At 40.8% G+C, this 21,955-nt stretch overlaps 1 protein-coding gene across 1 annotated transcript in view; it reads left to right on the top strand.

The window, feature by feature from the left end:
- Positions 1 to 5,021: 5,021 nt before the first annotated feature.
- The window catches only part of LOC308286751 (suppressor of tumorigenicity 7 protein-like), a gene marked incomplete at its 5' end in the record, with an annotated part of 53,625 nt that continues 36,691 nt past the window's right edge, over positions 5,022 to 21,955 (top strand). Inside the window, 11 exons of the mRNA XM_080727873.1 lie at positions 5,022 to 5,190; positions 6,844 to 6,926; positions 8,177 to 8,336; positions 8,691 to 8,745; positions 9,475 to 9,590; positions 11,182 to 11,260; positions 11,647 to 11,735; positions 12,155 to 12,255; positions 13,282 to 13,396; positions 13,513 to 13,585; positions 18,682 to 18,784. Of these exons, the coding sequence (XP_080583999.1) occupies positions 5,022 to 5,190; positions 6,844 to 6,926; positions 8,177 to 8,336; positions 8,691 to 8,745; positions 9,475 to 9,590; positions 11,182 to 11,260; positions 11,647 to 11,735; positions 12,155 to 12,255; positions 13,282 to 13,396; positions 13,513 to 13,585; positions 18,682 to 18,784 (1,143 nt within the window). The remainder of the gene's footprint in view (positions 5,191 to 6,843; positions 6,927 to 8,176; positions 8,337 to 8,690; positions 8,746 to 9,474; positions 9,591 to 11,181; positions 11,261 to 11,646; positions 11,736 to 12,154; positions 12,256 to 13,281; positions 13,397 to 13,512; positions 13,586 to 18,681; positions 18,785 to 21,955) is intronic.

Here is a 21,955-nt window from a genome sequence, read left to right as displayed (position 1 = left end):
GTAGTGGAGTAAAAAGTGCCTCTGAGGTGAGTGGCGTGTACCTCAAAATTGCACTTAAGTAAAGGGCTACAGCACTGTTTGACCTTTACTTCCCAATGAATCAGAATTTCTCTGGTATTTTGAAGTTATTAGACAGCAAGAAGAACAAGTTGCTAATAACAACATTGTTGAATGTTCAGAGAATGAGTCACCACCTATGACTCACTGGTTAATATCATCTGAAGTGGCATTTAGACATCGGCTACTTCACATAAGCATTACTTCTGCAGTTTTCATTGTGCTGCCGATAAATAGGAACTTACTGTATATTAGGCTATACTATGTTATTTCCACTTACTGATCTACATCGGATAGATGGTTAATCATTGAAATAAACTTGCTTTGAGAATGTACATGGCCCACCCACTGACCACTTATAAGTGGTCAGATAGGTGTGCCATGAACGCATTTGAGATTTTCAGGTGGGCCTTAATCCAGAAAAAGTTGGGGGATAGTTTCTCTCTCTGTCTTGGTGTCGCATCTATAGTATCATGGTTTCTTTAATGTTTTTTTCATATTTGTATTCATACTGTACATAAGGTACTTTTATGACAATGTCGTATCAGATATAGCCGATCTACAACCTTCTGTCTGTGGGTTTTATAAATATTTAACCTACAGGCCTAAATAATAACTACTTTGGATCCATTTGGAACACATGTTCTTTTCCCCCCATTTCCTGAAAAGTAACGGTTTTGGACAATAGATGCGATGACTTGCTACAGCTCGTTTCCCTCCTTCTCTCCATCCATTCTTTATTACCCTTGTATGACAGTGTCCCCACTGCCCACTGGCCACTGTCCCGTGCCGAAAATAGCCAATCTACAAGCTCACAATGCATCGCATCACATTTGTGAGCTTGTAGATTGGCTATTTTCATCCTGACAAAGTATAGTTAAACCAGGCTTTACTCCCCCTCTCTTTCACCCCTCTCTCTTCCTCCTCCTCTCTCCCCCTCTTGTCTTCTGTGTCACTGGCATCACGCATGTTTTCACCTCTGAAGTGATTGTGCTTGATTTATATGACAGCCCTTTAACCCTGCGTGTGCTTGTCCATCGGCATCAGCCAGAACACACCCAAGGGCATTGGCAAGCATGGACCAAATCTGATTCCATGTCATTCAGTGGCTCCTCCGACCTCCTTCCAGAATGCAATCTAACAAATCGTGTTTACCCTGCTGTGTTTGGAGACCAGGTCCAATCACACAAGGTGAAAAGTGCTGCAGGTTGTAATCTTATACTGCTATATTTATCTTGTAAAAAAAGGAGCTGGCTGAATTATTTGCTTTTTACATGATTGGTTAGCTATCAATGTGTGCCATGGAAATAGAGTGGCATCAAGAAAGCGCAAATGACAGCAGAATTCACAGATTTTTGTAAAGGCCATGGGAAGACAACAAAAAAAACATTTCACTTGTCCATATGAGAATGCACACAGAGTACATAGAAGGTGCACCTGTAAATGTGAAATGGTTATTTCTGAAAACAGTGAAATAAATACAGAAAATGCAGAAAGGAGACAAAGAATACAGAACGCTGTCTCCACCCACAGTCCATATACAAGCACACTGCATAAAAGATTTATGTGTGAAGGGCCCCACTTACAGGTCATAAATAGTAGGGCAGGATGGAGGGAGTATTGTAAGGGAGTTGACATGGGGTGGCATTCAATCTGAGCACATTTATGGCTGAAATGATGAACACTGGCTAAGAATGAAAGAGCTCAAGGCCCACATATGCGTAGCCTATTTGGTGATGACGAGCTGATGAATTTGCAACACTGAGTTTCAATTTGAAAGTGTATTATTTTGGAGACTACAGGGGTTGACCTTCTTTCATGGAATGTCCAGAAAGGAATGGCGGGATAATTAGTTGTTCGTTTGGGACAGGCTTTACAGTTTTGCTAAACACTATGCTAATGTTTTTTTTTTTCTTTTCTTTTTTTTAGAAAGAAATCAGAAAAAGCACGGTATGAAGGATCTTTTCAGTAAGTGGATCCATTCATTGTAAATGAACTGTTCCTGCTCATTGGTTAAATTGTCATGTGAATGTCTAAAATACGTCCAATAAAAATATATATTTATTTATATATTTAAATATATAATAATAAATTACATTATAAAATATGTTTAGAGAGAGAGGGAAGGAGGCAGAGGGAGAGATTAAATAATTCACAATAATATGATACAATTTTATGGGTTCCATTTTGGCAATTAAAAAATATGCAGATATGCATATTCTATCTGTGTATATGGATAGGGAATATCTGTCTCTAACTCTCGGTCCTATAGCTTCACCTCTGAAATTCACTTTCATCTACTGGTCCTCAGCAATAGTATTACTAGCCCTAGAATGTCTGTGATCTTACATATTACACTTTGTGTAATATTCCAAATACACAGCCATAGATCGGTCTTGTGCCCCCGCGGTCATCAGACTGATCTCTGCGGCACTTTAAAGGGTCAGGACCCCCACTTCTTTATTTATTTGATCAGAATTTAGATATGAGAAGAAATCTAGTGGAGTGGAGCGTGCATAATACTGCATATCATTATATTCTGAAACTATACACAGAAAGCTGGCCGCAGTGAAAATGCGAAGTCACAAAGTGTCGTTTTGATGGGAAATGTATAAAACAAACAAATAAATAAATATATAAGATATGCCTACGTCACCTCGCAGAAATCAAACAGAGTGAACAAATATGTAATGAGTGGCGCCAAATATTTATTTTCTACCCAGAAACTGGAAGGAATGCCAGAAAAGTCTCCCTCTTTCAAAGTCGCCGCAGACTCGTTTCCCAACGGGTCTGTGGCCTTAAACTAGATGCAGATTAGACTAAAATCAAATCTGTGCTTCTGGGGGTCCCTGGAACAAAAAAGTTTGCAATAGGGGTCCATCCGTGGAACAAAATATTTTGAGATGGGGGTCCACGGCCAAAAACACATTTTGGGGGTCCTTACTGATAGGCACATTCTACAAATGTCTTCTAAATCATAACAATTTTCTGAAAAAAACTTATGTTGCCATCAGTGTTTCTCAAACTTTGTCATGTGAATGACCCCCAGAATGATATGTATTTGTCTACGGACCCCTATCACAAGATATTTTGTTCCAGGGACCCCCAGAAGCAAATATTTGATTTTTGTCTATTCTACATATAGCTTAAGGCCACAGACCTGTTGGGAAACGAGTTTGGGGGCGACTTTGAAAGAGGGCGACTTATCTGGCTACCACTGGAAGTAGCCTACACAGAAATAGCTACAGAAACAGCAGAAAGCTCTGAATCCAAGCCTATGGGGCTGTTAAGTATGACATCATTTTGTAGGCAGAGGAGAATTTCTGCCCCCAGTTTCCGTGAATCTTTTTACTATTTTTACTATTTACACATTTTTCTTCTCTTTGTTGTTGAAAGGAAAGTGTTAGAATTATACTTTAGTCGTTATTTTTTAGTCGTTGTTTTTTGAAATAGCGAGGGACAGAAAATGCTCTGGGGGCAGATTCTCCTCTGCCTACAAAATGATATCACGGCTTAAAAGCCCCATGGGCAAATTGCATCATACTGTATCATTGCTCCCTATCAAGTGGACTCACTTTTTCTATCAATATATATATTATATCAAGTTTACTATGAAACCCGGCAGATCCTGTCCGTCAGTGAGTAACGCCTCAATGTCTATAGCTGACCTGTTGTGACATCACATTGTTGACTGTCATGCTCCATATATGACCAAGGCAGCCTGTTCTGGTAATCATATGGAGATCCCTGATGTCATCAATATTAAGCCCATATTTGGCTCCATATGGTCAAGACAGAAGTCATTTGCAAATCAAGACTGCTGAATATATATCACCTGGATATCCATATATGAAGATCACGACACTGACCTCATCAAACCCTGGATATCCATACATGGAGAGGACTGGATCATCACCTAGATCAGTGGTTCTCAAACTTTTTGGGCTTCAGTATCCCCTTTTCCTGATTGCTGAATCCAAGTAACCCCTTTAATCGACAACAACATTTTTACTAGAAAATACTGACATCAAAAGTCCAGTTTATATGTCAATTTGTTGAAAATAAAAGTGAGTAGGCCTAGCCTGTTTTCTATTCACTAACAGTAAGATTCTTACTTAATTTGGTTTAAAGCTTTACGGAGCAGCACTTTCACATACATTTGTCAATGTTTTATCACAACATAACAGTAAAATAAATCGTTCCAGTTTCTTTCAAGTACCCCCTGTAGTACCTCTGCGTACCCCTAGGGGCACACGTACCCCCATTTGAGAAACACTGACCTAGATCTCCATATATGGAACAGGTCAATACCTCTAGATTACATCTGACCTCACGGACTCCATAGGCTAGCCGCTATGGATATAGCTGACCTGTTCTGACATCACAGTGATGACTCGACCAGCTCAGCAGAAGGGTATACATGTCGAAGCAGTGAAAGCACCCAGGCATGTGCACATGCCCATGACATGTGCACGCTGCACGCATGTGTGCCTTTAGGGTGAGGTCGCTTCTCGCCCTTAGGGCGTCTTACTGGTATAAACTATACCGTATAATATATATTTATAGAAAAGGTGATTGGGGTTTAGTAGCGTTACTTGTGTAGGCCTACTCACCTAATACTTGGAGTCAGATATTGATTGATAATATTCAGTTCTGCACTCATTCTAGGCCCCTCGCCAGGAGAAAATGATCTTCTATCACAGATCTTCAGTTTGTAAAATATTCGTTATTATTAGGCTATTACGCTGTATTTTACTAACATACCGGTATAGGCCTATGTATTTATTGTTCAGCAACAGTCAGCAGCAGCACTGCAAACTGACTAGTATCTATTCTGAAGTTTTACTTTGGAGGCGGTCACTGGCACGCCAACTCTATGTGGCACGCACGGCCGCTTTTCAAAATAAAACTCCGACGCCTCGGATCACGTGAGCCCTCTGTTTACAGACATCCGGGAAAAAAACATGGAGGACACCACTAGCAGTAATCCTCAATCTGCTGGATTTACGGAGAAATTAAAGTCGTGGCTCTCGTGGTCATGGACCTACATCTTCTTCATCTGGTTCGGCGCGGCGGTCATCATGGTGTGGGTGCTGCGGAGCCCGCTGAAGCTGCAGGAAGCGCTCAGCTCAGGTGAATGGACGCAATGCAATGCATGCAGCCAGGCTAGCTGCAGTGCTAGCCCTGTGTGTGTAGGCAGCTATGATATCCATCATTAGCTGACAGCTACTAGCGACAGCTAACGTTAGTTTGACAGCTTTGCACAGCTGCGGCACAGTAAAAAACCCCGGTCTATGTTTGGATTCAGATTAAATAAACGATGCAAAGACACGTGCAGCCACTTGGCTAACTAAAGTGCACACGGGGTTTTAAATGTAGCTCGCTAACGTTACTTTGCGTGCATGCATTGTTAACTTTGCTTCTCCCAGAGTCATGTCTATGTCAGTGCAGAATACGAGTCGCAATTATTAGAGACGTCACCTGTGTTCATTAATAATGTCCTGCATGCACGCCTCCCCAGCTCTGTCTACTCCAACTCTAGAATGTTTTTGTTGTGATATTACATACATTTCATGTCTTCGGTGGCCTGATATACACACACACTCAGCCCATGCTCTCCCAGGTAGCAGACTCATCGCTGCGGCATTAAAAGTTGTAGCACTGTACTCACCCAATAATGAATTGCTGTGACTTGGGGTCAGCTAGTGCCCTCTTATCCATTTGAAAGTTATGGCTGAAAGTAAATTAAGTTGAATCAAATATGTCCACGAAATTCACAATGATTGTTGACTGAACATGAAAACTTGCTTTGGTGAGCACACATGGTATGAGGAACACAATTAACAGGTGCATCTTATGCACCTGTTAATTGTGTTCCTCATACCATGTGTGCTCACCAAAGCAAGTTTTCATGTTTTGACTGGTGTGGAGTAATTAATCACACCTGTCAATTGTGTGCCCCATTCCATATGTGTAATACCATGTGTAATAGCTGAAATGTATGTAATTTCACAGCCATTCCAGAGCTACCCCAGCTCTTTAACCACTTTCACTCTGGCATCCATATTTTAATAATAATGACTAGAGTTGTCCTTCCTACATGAAAGCGCCCTGAGCAGGGGTAAGCAAGTAAATTAGAAGGCATTATCAGACCAAAATGTACTTTGCAACATCTTGTTTTGCATCAGCAGCCACTCTTGGTTCTTTTAGACCGTCCTTTAAAACACCCTTCCATTTGCTGCTGCCTTTCACAGTTATTATTTCCCTCCTTTCTCTAGGATAATAATAAGTACGTCTATATGCCACCCAACTTAATAATATAATGTAGTATGGATTATTTCCTCCCTTTCTCTTCTGGCCCATTGTCCTATGAATTGAAGTTTAGTCTCGCTAAATTGTAGAATTATAATATAATAGGTAGGTAAAAGGTAGGTCTATATGCCACCCAACTTGAACTTAATGATATGATGTAGTATGGAGTAGCATGTTAATTAATACAGACATACTTATTATTATTATCCTACCATTTAGCGAAGCTAACTTCCATTCATGCGGGAAAATCATATGCCAGGACCAGTAGTCAAACCTGGGACCTTTTGTTTCCCTAGCGGTCTCTCTAGCCATTCAGCTATGGCTGACCCATACCTTGCTGTAGGTGGAAAAAGATTTTCAACCTCATGTTCTAGCTTGCAGATCATCTTATTTTTAAAAGCTTTTGATTGAATAGAAACTGGTTAAGTGACAAGCATTTTATTCAGTAATCCTATTTCTATTCTATCGTTTCAGCATCCGTATTTCTCAATACGCTGACCCCAAAGTTCTATGTAGCACTCACTGGAACGTCTTCCCTCATCTCTGGACTCATCCTGGTAGGTTGTCAATCTCACTCATTATGAATGAATTTAATTAAGCACAGATGACTCGGGACTACTGTTTGTCATTACAGGAGGGGGGGGGAGTCATTTGGGTCTGAATGTAGATCCACTATTGGGGGACCCTATTGCGATTGACTGGTCTATTTATTTATTTTCCCCGACCGGCGCAAGGTCTAGCTGCGCACCCGACTGCACTGTGTTGCGTATTGGCTGAATGCTCTGCTTGCCTCTCCAGCAATGAATGAATGACCATTCTGTTGCTGGTTAGTGGCTACTTAACTCGATAAACTAGGTGCCAGACAAGCTAGTCTAATACACAACAAATCGTTGATTTGTGTATGATGGCTGTGGGTGTGAGCCTAAGCCTATAGACTAGAGTGAAGTGCTGCTGCTATGATAGACTCATTGACCAGGGATCAGATTACTGCTGCACAATAGGGGAACAAAGTCGTTCCCCCGTTAGTGAGAGCTGAGAGGAGCACACGCACAGAACGCATCAAACCAATGTTTGATTGTATAGTTCTTCTTACTTTCACAGCCTAAGTGTGAATGTCCCCTAAATAGAAAGTTTTACAATCTGGTATGTACATTTACCCTGAGATACTTATTGTGCTTAAGTTATAGTTAGATAATTAAATGATGGCTCGTTGTCCATTTCTTCGGAGCTACACCAAATCTGGCAGTGAATGACGCACAAATAGCAGTACTTAACCCATTATGGATGGGATCATATTTTTGTGTACAGTATGTAGCAAAGATTTTCAGAAGAGGGTGTTCTTAGAATTGGCCTCAGGCCTAAATGGGTAAGCACAACTAATCAATGCAGTACCAAACAAAAAGTGTCCCAACAGTCAATGTTCGTCAGTAATACACAAGTATCTCACCGATCGTTCTAACTCAAGTGGATGGCAAAGTTTACACCACAACAAAAGTCAACCCTAGTACAATGTACAATGATTTGCAATGCAATGAGTTGTAACTTGCAACCACTTGCAACAGAATCCCAAAACTGCTTTACCTGCAATAGGGCAATTCAGACTCCTGCAGTTTCTCTCTGCAATGTATTGCAACTGTGGACTGGGCTCAAGAACAACTGTGTGGACTGTGGATTCTCACATGCTTGTTTATTTTGTTTTACCTTTTGTAATAAACTCCAGTCAATGAGAGAATATTTACTCTTGAAATGTTATCAAACCATTGTGCCCTCTATCTAATTCTGACCCTCCACTTCCTCCTCAACACAGATATTTGAATGGTGGTATTTCCGTAAGTACGGGACCTCATTCATTGAGCAGGTGTCAGTGAGCCACCTGCGCCCCCTTCTGGGTGGTGTAGAGAGCAGCTCCACTACAGGCCTGTTCTCCTCAGTGAATGGAGAGGCAGAACCACGGCCCAGTGTTTCAGGTATGTATTGTTTTCTTGACGCTGCCTTCATTTTGACTCGGAGAGAGCAGTGTTGCTGCATTTGACAAACTAATTGAACAACTGACTGAAAAGGTAGCAATAAAAGGAAGCAGTTGTAATAGCAGCAGATATAGAATTACAGTCTCTGTGGAATAGCAGTTAAGAGATTCATAAATATGAATAATGGAAACTGATATAATAGCAGTAATACACTGGAGGTTGTGTTGAACTGTGATATTGGCACCCGTGTGCTGAGCTACTGTATGTCACTCAGCCTTGTGCCTGGGTAAACTGTATTATTGCTCGAACATTAGGGGATCTGTTTAAACATTTTATTGTTGTCCTTTTATTTAGAGTGTAAAGTCTGGAGGAACCCTTTGAATCTGTTCAGAGGAGCTGAATACAGCAGGTATGGTTGCCATTGTCATTATCAAGCTGTTGCTCACCCGCTTAAAATACACTACAAAATGTAGAAGATGGTCTCACGTTGCATTTGTGGAACTCGGGTTTAATTACCGCGTGAAGTCATGCCAGCAGGGCACCATGCGCCTAGGGCTGTCACGATTATGACATTTTCCATGACGATTAATTGTCACTAAAATAATTTGCGATTAACGATTTAATTGTGTTTTTGTCGTTGACATTTACATTTCTGTTTGGCTTTTAGGGTTTGAAGTTGCGCATGGCAGATATGACACATAACCTACTGTAAATATACAAAGGAATGACTGACATATTTGACAACTTTATATTTAAAAAAGAACATTAGTAGAAATAGCCGATCTACAAGCTTGCAATATGTTGCGATGTGGCTCGTTACGAGCTCGCAGATCGGCTATTTCCACTTTTTCAAATTGTTTGAAAATATATGAAAATGTTTCAACATGGAAACGATTATGACAATTATGATGAAATAATTGCGATTATGTCAAATGATTGCGATTAGACGATTATGTAATAATTGTGACAGGCCTACATGTGCCGCGATTAATAAGTATTCTGGTGTTGCAGATGCAGTCTAGTGAGCCATTTGTAAAACGTCTGCAAATATTGCAATATCCACAAGATTCCACATCAAGGGTTATTATGGCTTGCCATAAAACTATACTGTGCCAAGCAACTCCTCTGTGTATTGCAGGTACACCTGGGTGACTGGGAAAGAACCCTTGACATACTATGACATGAACCTGTCTGCGCAAGACCATCAGACCTTCTTTACTGGAGACACTCAGCAGCTGAGGCCAGAGGATGCTGGTGAGTTCCCATGGGTGAAGACGTGCAGGGCTGCAGGCTAGGGATGGGACGATATGAAAATGTCATATCACGATTATTGTGACAAAAGAAATCGCGATTTACGATATCGCGATAAAAATCCATTATCCTGGGGCGGAACATTTGCCAAAAAATAGCAGATCTACAAGCTTCGCGTTGCGACGCGTTGTGAGCTTGTAGAATCGGCTATTTTTTGGCAAAGACATTTGATAGAGAGTGAAAAAAGACTGTATCAAGTAAGTATATTATAAGTACCTTTTACCAATTATAGAGGGTTTAAGTGGTACCGGATATGCAGCTCGGCAAATAAAAGGTGAATTGATCCCAGAACATGACGGAGGACGATATCACGATAAATTAAATCTCCACGATACGATAAACGATAATATCACTCATCGTCCCATCCCTACTGCAGGCTGTATGCATCCCTAGTTTACCTTGAGGGAATGGGAAGTAGTGTGTGTCACATCCTCTCCAAGGATGTGATTTTTTTTTTTTTTTTTTTACAGATTTTAAGCATTCACAATTTTGCCCGTGTCATTAGTAGCCTTTTTACGGTGTGGCTCTGCAGGAGGCTAGCCGTCTGCTAATCTGAGTTCCAACGCTTGCTTAACACTTTGAGTGCGTAAAACGTCCCCAAACGTCTTAGTGTTTACCCCCTGTGGAGTGCCAAGTCCGCGCTAAGACGCTCTGAGACGTCTTACCCTGGTTGCCATGGTTACCAGGTAAACAGGCACTTCCGCGACCGCTGTATCCCATGATGCAACTTGGCCGCCAGCATCAGGAAGTGTGTGCGTGCTTGCGTGTGCGCGATAACCTCATCTCATAAACCTCTAGACTGATCAGCTCCAAATTCCTTGTGCATACTGCCAGTAGGCCAAAGAAGTAAAACTATTTTCTTTTCACCCATATTTTATACCCTTTTGATATATTAGTCTTGTAACCTTTTCAATTACACAGATGTTATTTTTTAAATAATCTTTAGCTAGTATATTTTTCACTTTAACCATGTAATTATTAACTTTTATTCGCAAGTGTCTATCCCTAATATTCCTGCCAAAATGAAATGATGCAGCTACCGGACACTTGCAGCACTTGCAGACGTGATAACGGGGCGGTGTCGCTGCACTGCGGTAATTCTTATATTAACATCGCAAGTGTTAATATAGCATCACATTTTAACCCCTTTGTCCATATTTTGGAATGTTGGCTATTCAAAAATTGCAGATCCACATTCCACAAGCTCACTGCAAATCTTCTCTTCTGACAACATTTTCAGACTGCGGGCCGCAGCCATATATATATATATATATATGTATACATCAATATGGCGGTTCTTGAAATGATTAAGCTAGAGAACCACTGTCATAGACTAACTAGTAACTACTAAGATGACTGAAGTCACAGGCTGCCCACATGAAGTCCGAGATCCACGAGGAGCCAAGTCGTTCTCATGTGGATCCCAAGATCCACATCATTAGATTTCTTCCCTTGTGAAATGTATCTTGTTTTGTGCCACTGAAAGTTTGACTTGGCAGTTCTATAATAATGCTGCTGCATCTTGTTATCACAGTGATGCAAAAGGCCTGGAGAGAAAGGAACCCTCAAGCCAGAATCAGAGCAGCTTACCAGGCCATAGAAATGAACCATGAGTGAGTACAGTGTCTGTGTGTCTGTTGTTCTGCTCTGTCTCCTATCTCTTAACCACATGAACCTTTACGTCCCTATTCTGGAGACAACATTCTGAGAAAATAGCTGTTCTACAATTAAGCTCCAAGTGAGCTTGTATGGTTTGCCTATTTTCAGCAAAGATATTTGTATAGAGTGAAAAAGGGAAGTGGTATAAGCTGTGTGTGTGTGTGTGTGTGTGTGTGTGTGTGTGTGTGTGTGTGTGTGTGTGTGTGTGTGTGTGTGTGTGTGTGTGTGTGTGTGTGTGTGTGTGTGTGTGTGTGTGTGTGTGTGTGTGTGTGTGTGTGTGTGTGTGTGTGTGTGTGTGTGTGTGTGTGTGTGTGTGTGTGTGTGTGTGTGCGCCTCATAGATGTGCTGCAGCCTATGTTCTCCTAGCAGAGGAGGAGGCCACCACAATAACGGAGGCAGAGCGTCTCTTCAAACAAGCCCTGAAAAGTGGTAAGAGTCTTGTAACATTGTATTATCTATACTGTGCTAGTGACCTTTTGTGGATGCAGAAATAGAGATAAAAAAGGGATACACTATCATGATTTTCAACATTTGTTATAAGGCTTATGTAGTATATGCACCATTGGCATTTATAAAACTGAGCAGTCCCTGGAGTTTTTCCAAATCATTGTCGACGTTGAGCTGGAAAAGACAGACATTTCTCTGTCAATGTGGATTGAATAAAACATTTTGTGATTACTAAAGACTATGATAGCCATGAACATACATGTGATAGTATCCCTTTAATGTCTATTATATAATATCATCTAAATTAAAATGTTTCTCTGAATTGATGTCTACAACGTGTATGCCTAAAATGTATAAATATTGGATTAATAATGTGGAATATTTTCATTTTGCATCCATAGCTGGAAAAGATATTAACCTGCTGGTGTACATCAAACGCAGACTGGCCATGTGTGCACGCAAACTGGGTCGTATTAAGGAAGCAGTCAAAATGATGAGAGATGTGAGTGTAACATTGTAGTGTCCAAGGATTCAGTGCTGGCTGGCACAGTGTGCCATCACATGACTTGAACCTGAAACGTACTCCATGCAAGTACGCAAACGAAAATGACAACGCTTGACTCGGCCAACAACACAAACGCACGTCCCTGGTGAACATACACAGTGTGTGCTCTTATGCACCAGTGGAAGCAATAATATCTATCACACAGTTACATTTGTTATGAAAGATGGAGTCGAAGAGAACTAAAATCCAAGAAGAGAGCCTCTTTCTGTTGCCTGCTATAGAAGCTCTCACTGCAGCACACCACACCTCGTGTTCTTGTGTACCTTGAAGTGTCTGCGTTTGCGTTCTGTATTTTTCAGATTTTAAACTTAATTTATTCTCCGTCTTGGGATGGGAGTATAAATCAGGCTTCAGCCAGTATATGTATTTTTTATCCGGTCTCTTTGAAGTACCAGTGTCCTTTTATGCCTGTGGGGTTGGGTATTATACGACGATGTCATGTTGGAATACTACCGGTAACTACAGTATACTTTATATACAGTATGTAAAAACAACAACAACAACCTTTGGAATAAAAATTATGCTTTTCAAATCAAGTACATTAAATTGCTTTCAGCTAAAAGGACCTTGCATACCAATATTAGTTTTGATTTGGTTTGATTTAAAAAATGACACCGTCGCAGCCAGTCATCAGACAGCTATTTTGGATTTTGTGTGAAAAAAAGTGACTGTTTGCATGTGATTTAAGTATCATGCATGTGAAAGATGGCAAATCTTGCATGGTATTCTCAAGGTTTGGGTATTTCACGTTTCCAATGAGGAGGTCAGCAGAGCTGTCTGGGTGTACTGCCAGTGAAATTAATAGGCTGAGAAACCCACAGTGTATCAAGAGGCAATACATAGTCAAGCCAATGACAACACAGTGACCATATGGACAAATAGTATGTTCATGAATCATGTTATACATTTTGTAATGCGTTCCACCATCATCTGGCATTCTTTTTTTCCCCCATCCCTTTACAGTTAATGAAAGAATTCCCACTGTTGGGAATGTTAAATATACATGAAAACCTCTTGGAGGCGCTGCTAGAGCTGCAGGCCTACGCTGACGTGCAAGCAGTCCTTGCCAAATATGATGGTAAGACCGTGTTGATCAGTTATCCATCTTTCCAATGTCAAACATCCCATGTCCACACCAGCATTAACACTAGTATCTTTGAAATGGCTCATTTCACATATGTTCCTTTTCTGCAGACATCAGCTTGCCAAAATCAGCCACAATATGCTACACATCTGCGCTCCTGAAAGCGCGCGCCGTATCAGATAAGTACGTATGTTTCATGATAGGGTGATATTGTTGCAAGTATGTCTGTCATGGATAATGACGTAAGCCTTATACGTTTTGGCTTGTGTTATGTGTGTTGATGTACAGTATGTACTGTATGTTCCTCTCCATGAGAGAATATTCTACTGTTAATTCATAATGCCTAGGCGAGTGAGTAGAGAGGCTGTCTGGTAATCAGAAGGTTTGCTTGATCTGCCCAGTCTAGTGTTGAAGTGTCCCTGAGCAAGACATTTAACCCCTAACCGCTTCTGGCTGCTGTATTATTTGAACTTTCACACTGCTCCTAAATAAAGTTTGGATGGGTAAACGCAGGGGCCAAAAAAAAAATGTTTTTCTCCAAAGATTTGTTTTTGGGCTTTTATGCCTTTATTGATAGGACAGTAGACTGACAGGAAATGGGGGGAGTGACATGCGGCAAAGGTCGTCTGGATGGGAATCGAACCGGCGCCGCCGGCAGGCATCCATGCCTATGTGGCAATGCCTAAGTGGTATGCGCCAGCGGGCGCCCCCAGGGGGCAAATTTCATATCAACCTGGCGCCACCTGTTTTTGGCCTGTCGTTACAAAAACTTGCCTTTTTCTCTCTTCTTTTTTCTGTTCATTGCACCAAAAAGTGGCTTCAGTGGTTAATTGTAACTTTTCCCACTATAAGGTTTGAGTTGTGAGTTGAGGTTCCAACTATAAATTAGAAAAGTGCAATTCTGGGAAATTGCAAGTGTGGTTGCCTATACTGTATATTGTGATGTCACGTGAATCTTGACCAATCCTCAAATCCATTTTATTGTCCAAAAGGGACAGAAAAAGTCCATTGAACTCAATGGACTTTTGGGGGTTTTGGGGTTACAGAAAAGTCTACGGAAAAAGGTTACTCTAGTTGAAATAAAGCTGGACAAGAACAATAGTTGCGACCGTAAGGTCGCAGTTTAGTATCAAAACCTCCACCGGCCGTCGGTCGGTCGGTCGGTCGGTCGGTCGGTCGGTCGGTCGGTCGGTTGGTCGGTCGGTCACACGTCACACGTCACACGTCACACCTTTGCCCTGCTCATATCTGGGCTCGTTTGTGTATTGTACCAGTAAGACTCCCTAATCGGGAGATAAGCGACCGTTGGTCGCTTATCTCCACAAATAGGCCAAAAGTTTGTTTTACCAATTATTACACTCTATGTGAACATCAACAAATCCCAAGTACTATGCAGAACGACCCATTTCAAGTTTTTAATGTACAACAATATTTAGAAAATAGGTCTACAAGCTGACAGTCCTCGTCCCTTATATTCCCATAGGTTATATGGAGATCTCAGTGTTTGTCAGTCCTTGTTCATTTATGCCCATATATGGACATCTCTATATCTACTGTAACAGTCCTTGTCCCTTTATGCCCATATATGGAGATCTCTTAACTGTAAGTCCTTGTCCCTTTTATGCCCATATATGGATATTCCTGATGTCATCAGTATATGAACATATATGGGCTTTCTGATATGCCGGAGATCTCTTAACTGTAAGCCCTTGTCCCTTTTATGCCCATATATGGATATCCCTGATGTCATCCGTATATGCCCATATATGGGCTTTCTAATATGCCCATATATGGAGATCTCTGTATCTCCATATATGGGTATAAAAGGATACTTCAGGTCTGACATCAGGTTTGTTTATATTGGGTTGCTAGGTTTGACATCACAAACTCTATGGGCCATCTGACCTAGAAATCTATATTTGGGCATAGATGACTCATCGTGACCTCATCACACGTCGACCGCACGTGTGACGTGCGGTCGACCGCACGTGTGACCGACGGACGGCCGGTGGAGGTTTTCATACCAGTAAGACTCCCTAATCAGGAGATAAGCGACCGTTGGTCGCTTATCTCCACAAATAGGCCAAAAGTTTGTTTTACCAATTATTACACTCTATGTGAACATTTACATCAACAAATCCCAAGTACTATGCAGAACGACCCATTTCAAGTTTTTAATGTACAACAATATTTAGAAAATAGGTCTACAAGCTGACAGTCCTCGTCCCTTATATTCCCATAGGTTATATGGAGATCTCAGTGTTTGTCAGTCCTTGTTCATTTATGCCCATATATGGACATCTCTATATCTACTGTAACAGTCCTTGTCCCTTTATGCCCATATATGGAGATCTCTTAACTGTAAGTCCTTGTCCCTTTTATGCCCATATATGGATATTCCTGATGTCATCAGTATATGAAAATATATGGGCTTTCTGATATGCCCATATATGGAGATCTCTTAACTGTAAGCCCTTGTCCCTTTTATGCCCATATATGGATATCCCTGATGTCATCCGTATATGCCCATATATGGGCTTTCTAATATGCCCATATATGGAGATCTCTGTATCTCCATATATGGGTATAAAAGGATACTTCAGGTCTGACATCAGGTTTGTTTATATTGGGTTGCTAGGTTTGACATCACAAACTCTATGGGCCATCTGACCTAGAAATCTATATTTGGGCATAGATGACTCATCGTGACCTCATCACACGTCGACCGCACGTGTGACGTGCGGTCGACCGCACGTGTGACCAACGGACGGCCGGTGGAGGTTTTCATACTAAACTGCGACCTTACGGTCGCAACTAAACTGCGACCTTACGGTCGCAATGACATCACGCCACATCATCGGCTGAGGACTGTGTGATGTCATCATATCTCCATATATGGAGACATAAGTTGCTCATGCCCAAATATGGGCTGGTGAGGTCAGACTTAAGCCCTTTGCACACAGGCGCGTTTAACCGCACGGATAAAACGGACAATATAATTTTTTGAAAAGAAAACAATTATTCTCTATGACCTCATGCACACCGGCTCCGAATTAGCCGTGCGACGAGTGGCTGCCGCCGTGCGTTTTTTTCTCGATCGAACCCAGTTCGATTCGTGCGTCTTGTCGCATGCGGTAAAAAACTCATCACTCCTTTTATGACTCCTTTTTGGATCCGCAGCGCCGATCCCGCACAGCCTTGCACACCAAATCCAATGCGTTTTATTCATGCCGCAAACGAAAAAAACGCAACTGTCCTGTGTGCAAAGGGCTTAAGTGTGATGCGTAGGTTATCTCCATATATGGAGATTCAACTTCAATGAGTAACCATGGCAAATCACACCGTACACAAATGACCCTTATATAAGACCGGCATTATCTACCGACAGCTGCTATAAGCCAACCCTGGCGATAAGGTCTGAGTCGAAGAAATGCTTCTTTCCTGGTATAAGACCGGCATTGTCTGTCGTACATTTCGGTCAATTCCAGTGGGGATGCCATTGAAAAGTTAATCTAGTTGTACAAAGTAATCAAAGAATGGGTTGACTGGTAGGCTGGTTGACTGCTTTATCTGTGGAGAGTGTATGTCACTGAGAGTCCTTTTATAGCGATTGAAATCATGATGAGGTCACGATGAGTCATCTATGCCCAAATATAGATTTCTAGGTCAGATGGCCCATGGAGTTTGTGATGTCAAACCTAGCAACCCAATATAAACAAACCTGATGTCAGACCTGAAGTATCCTTTTATACCCATATATGGAGATACAGAGATCTCCATATATGGGCATATTAGAAAGCCCATATATGGGCATATACGGATGACATCAGGGATATCCATATATGGGCATAAAAGGGACAAGGGCTTACAGTTAAGAGATCTCCATATATGGGCATATCAGAAAGCCCATATATGTTCATATACTGATGACATCAGGAATATCCATATATGGGCATAAAAGGGACAAGGACTTACAGTTAAGAGATCTCCGGGCATAAAGGGACAAGGACTGTTACAGTAGATATAGAGATGTCCATATATGGGCATAAATGAACAAGGACTGACAAACACTGAGATCTCCATATAACCTATGGGAATATAAGGGACGAGGACAATGCGTAGCATTGTGAGCTTGTAGACCTATTTTCTAAATATTGTTGTACATTAAAAACTTGAAATGGGTCGTTCTGCATAGTACTTGGGATTTGTTGATGTAAATCTTCACATAGAGTGTAATAATTGGTAAAACAAACTTTTGGCCTATTTGTAGGGAGTCTTACTGGTGTCTGATTTCCTTATATGCAACCACGCTAATAATAAAGCCGGACAAAAACAATAGTCCGGTTGCCCTGTAGGCAACCACACTAATAAAGAGTGTAGGGATGGAAATCGGAATCGGCCAATATCAAAAATCGGCAGGTATGATATCAAACCGTCCGAATCATAAATACCGGTTTTATGCCAATTGTGTCTATGGCACTGCACAGCATGATATGATGCTCTGGTCCTGTGACTAAAGTAAACATTAGCAAGTAGCAGCCAGTCTACTTAGTGGCAGCCTACAGAATACAGATGGTGCTGATTACCTTTGCAATGTAAGGATATATTCCATTATCCTGTGTCAGTGTGTCAATGTCGTCTCCAAAAAGAAGGGGGAAAAAAATACATGCGGCACCTGCTTTCCCCCTGCCTAGTCCAGATGGTCATATTAGGCTGGATATTGTCTGTGATTTTGGATATTGTACTATTGTGATTGATTTGGCATTAGTGTTCTTCTAGCTTATTGGTACTCAAATTGAAGTATGTCTTGTAGGCCTACTTGGCCTGAAAAAAAGGGTATGGGGCTGTTAAGTATGACATCATTTTGTAGGCAGAGGAGAATTTCTGCCCCCAGTTTCCGTGAATCTTTTTACTATTTTTACTATTTACACATTTTTCTTCTCTTTGTTGTTGAAAGGAAAGTGTTAGAATTATACTTTAGTCGTTATTTTTTAGTCGTTGTTTTTTTAAATAGCAAGGGACAGAAAATGCTCTGGGGGCAGATTCTCCTCTGCCTACAAAATGATGTCACAGCTTAAAAGCCCCAATGAGCAACCCTATTTTCTAGTTCTTAGCTAAAGAAATCGGTATCGGAAAAATCGGTTTTGGCAGGTCAGACCTTCATAAAACCGGTGGATCTGTATCGACCAAGAATTTTGCAATCGGCCCATCTCTAAAAGAGTGTGATTTGATGTGATGTACAGTATAACCTGTACGGTATGTGTTTTCAATCGTCTCAGGTTCTCCCCGGAGGCAGCATCTCGGCGGGGCCTGAGCACAGCAGAGATGAATGCCGTGGAGGCCATACACAGAGCGGTGGAGTTCAACCCACACGTGCCAAAGGTCAGTCATTCAGAGTCAGACACCTATTGACAGACAGACAGTCAGGCTGGCTGCTACCTGCTGTTGATGGGACCACCCATTTACTGTAGTTCCTGGAACGCATTATCACGCATCATTACTTTAACCATTATTTTATGCTTTAACTATTAAAAAATAGCAGATATACAAGCTCGCAGCGCGCCACCGAGTGGCGCGCTGCGAGCTTGTAGATCTGCTATTTTTGAAAAATCGCGACAATTAGCGCAATTCTTTTAAAGTGATCCCTGGCTAATACGACAAATATGCCTTAATACATTATAATAGTCCTCTATAACTACAATGTAAAATTAAAAACACCTTAAATATTTTATTTCTCCTAGAAATAATGAATCTTTCACTCAATAGGGGAAATGCCTGTCGCAAGTTGATGATGTCATAAATGTCATGTGTGATCTATCCCTATGGAATTTACGGCATTCATGTGCAAAAAACACATTTGAAATATTGATTTGATGCTCATATTAACCATAGGAAATATTAAGTTTGTTTTTATTTTCACATGCATGCCATAAATTCCATAGGGATAGATCACACATGACATTTATGACATCATCAACTTGCGACCCTGTTAAGTTAAAGATTAGCTATTTCTAGAAGAAATAAAATATTTAAAGTGTTTTTAATTTTACTTTGCAGTTATAGAGGACAATTATAATGTATTAACTCTCTTACTGCCACAGAATTTAACAAAAAGCTCCATCCACTGCCAGCTAAATTTGAGAATTGTCGCTCATCTTTGAAGGCCTACTGGAGAAAATTGGCTTTGACTATAAAGACAACAATTATATGGCAACGAAGAATAGAATGTCTACTTTGCAACAGAAAAAGATTTCGTGTCTTTATCATGTTCTATTCATTAGCTAGAAGCTGCTGAATATGGACTAAAAAACAGCTCTTTGAGAACATAAAGCTGAGAAAAATGCATTTTTGTGAAGGAAACATTTTCAGGCAGAAATCTCTCTTTATCCTTTACTGTTGGCAGTAAAATCACACAGTAACATCACACCTGTGCTCAGTGGTTGTTTACAAACAAATTCAAAAAAATAAAAACAAGTGCTTTTTACACACTTTTAGTGTGTAAGAGAAGTAAGAGCAGTAGTAAGGAGCAGTGCAGAACATTGACACAGTGACATGAGATTCAGCCTGAATCCTGCTTCTGCTTTCAGGGTTCTTTTTAGGTTGAAGTACAGTACAAATGATTGATGAAAATGAAAATAAAATATAAAACAACATTTTAGACACTAGAACTCAATTGTAATACTGCAAATGGAAAAAGGTTGTGGCCTACCTGCACTTACACAGGCCTCAACCACTACATGTCTACAGAGTGTATGTGTGCGTGTGTGCGTGCGTGCGTGCGTGCGTGCGTGCGTGCGTGCGTGTTTGTGTGTGTGTGTGTGTGTGTGTGTGATTCAACCGTCTCAAGCAGGGAAACAGATTCTCCACAGTAGGGTTTCATATTGAAACAGTAACCTGTACCTGAATCACAGAGAATATAAGATTTTATCCCATATTTCACTGGTTTCTGTGGATTGTAGACCTTGAAATTTAGGCGCCCTTTGAATAAAAGTGTACCTATCAATGGAAATATCTTGGTTTGGTTTGTACAGTTCACGGATTTTGGAGATAATCTAGAACTGGGCGTATTTTGAACATCCTGTCACCACTCTTTGCATCTGGACCTGTGTTATCAGTTCCAGGTAGTCCACTGGATCTTGGGACTCTTGGCTCCATTCTGTTTCACTCCAGCCAGGCTCCTCCGGGTCTGCTGAACTCTGCACCCCTACACCTACCACGTACACGAGCCCATGGTCGATCTGTAAATTATACAAATACATAATTACTACGAGTAAGCAGTGTTGTTTTTGACAGCAAATTTTGATTTTGTTTCAGTCGTAGTCTTTTGAATAAAATGTCTTTTAGTTTTAGTCTAGTTTTAGTTGACTGATCATCATAAGATTTTAGGTAACTAAATCTACAGTTGATTTAGTCGACTAAAATCTATTTTGGCAGGCCTTGATGGCATCGTAATGACTGATTTTACACTTGGTTGTGTGCTGAAAATAGCCGATCTACAAGCTCACAACGCGTCTGGTGCTAAGTCTGATTTACAGAAAAAAGGTGTTCTTTACCTATCCTTGTCCTTGGATGACCACGATGTGGCAATGAAGAAGTAGGCTGTGCTGCACTCGACTCTTCTGAAATCACAGTAGTAAAATATAAACTAGTAAACATGATGTGCACAAAATGAAATCAATTATTTACACACCCAGCATGTCTCAGACAGGTCCATGACATTATGATGTAAATGATAAAAGCATTGAACAAACAGATAGCTGTATCTACTCTAAAATGCTATAGAATTATACAAAATGCATCAGTTTTTGTTTTCTCCTTACCTTCAAACGGTATAGACCTAAGAACACAAGGAGTCCCCGGCACCTCTCCATCCGACTCATCATCTAAAGCCAGGAAAATATCAAATAGTTTATATGTAAACAAATCAATTTACAATTTTGACATTAGCAAATATGAGTGACTTACAATAAGTTCATATGTAATACATAAAATGCAGATATAGTAAATAGTTACCATGCATTTACTGTCACAGTGAAATGCCCTTTATACCCTGTATGTATAATATATAAAATGTCACAATGCAACATAGCTCTGTTTACACAAAGCTGTACTCCCTCCAACTGTATATATGTTCCCCATTTTCAACAGTTTGTATTTGTAACACTTGCTTTGGCAATGTAAACGTATGTTTTCTCATGCCAATAAAGCTCCTTTGAATTGAATTGAAAGGCTACATCATCATCATCAGAGATGTAGACTAAAGAAACCTCTCCCTCTCTCACACACACGCATCGTACGCACGCACACACAAACTAAGCCAATAAATCCTAAATTCCCATCAAATAAAAAATCATAGTAGCTGTGCAGTGCACGCGCGTGATAGGAACTCCACGTGTGTCCTGTATAGCGACAAAAACAAACTCATGCACTTGGATCTTAACTCTATGCTTGGATCAAATTGCTGATCCGGTCCGGATACGGAAACAATTCTTGCATGTATGTGTACGTGTAAATAGCCGGATGCAGTAGGCGGGCTCTAGACCGGATCCCACT

The sequence above is a fragment of the Nannobrachium achirus genome, assembly GCF_963921795.1.
Source record: "Nannobrachium achirus genome assembly, chromosome: 6".
Taxonomy (NCBI): Eukaryota; Metazoa; Chordata; class Actinopteri; order Myctophiformes; family Myctophidae; genus Nannobrachium; species Nannobrachium achirus.
Note: the sequence above shows the minus strand (reverse complement) of the source record. Positions and strands in the feature narration are given on the sequence as shown.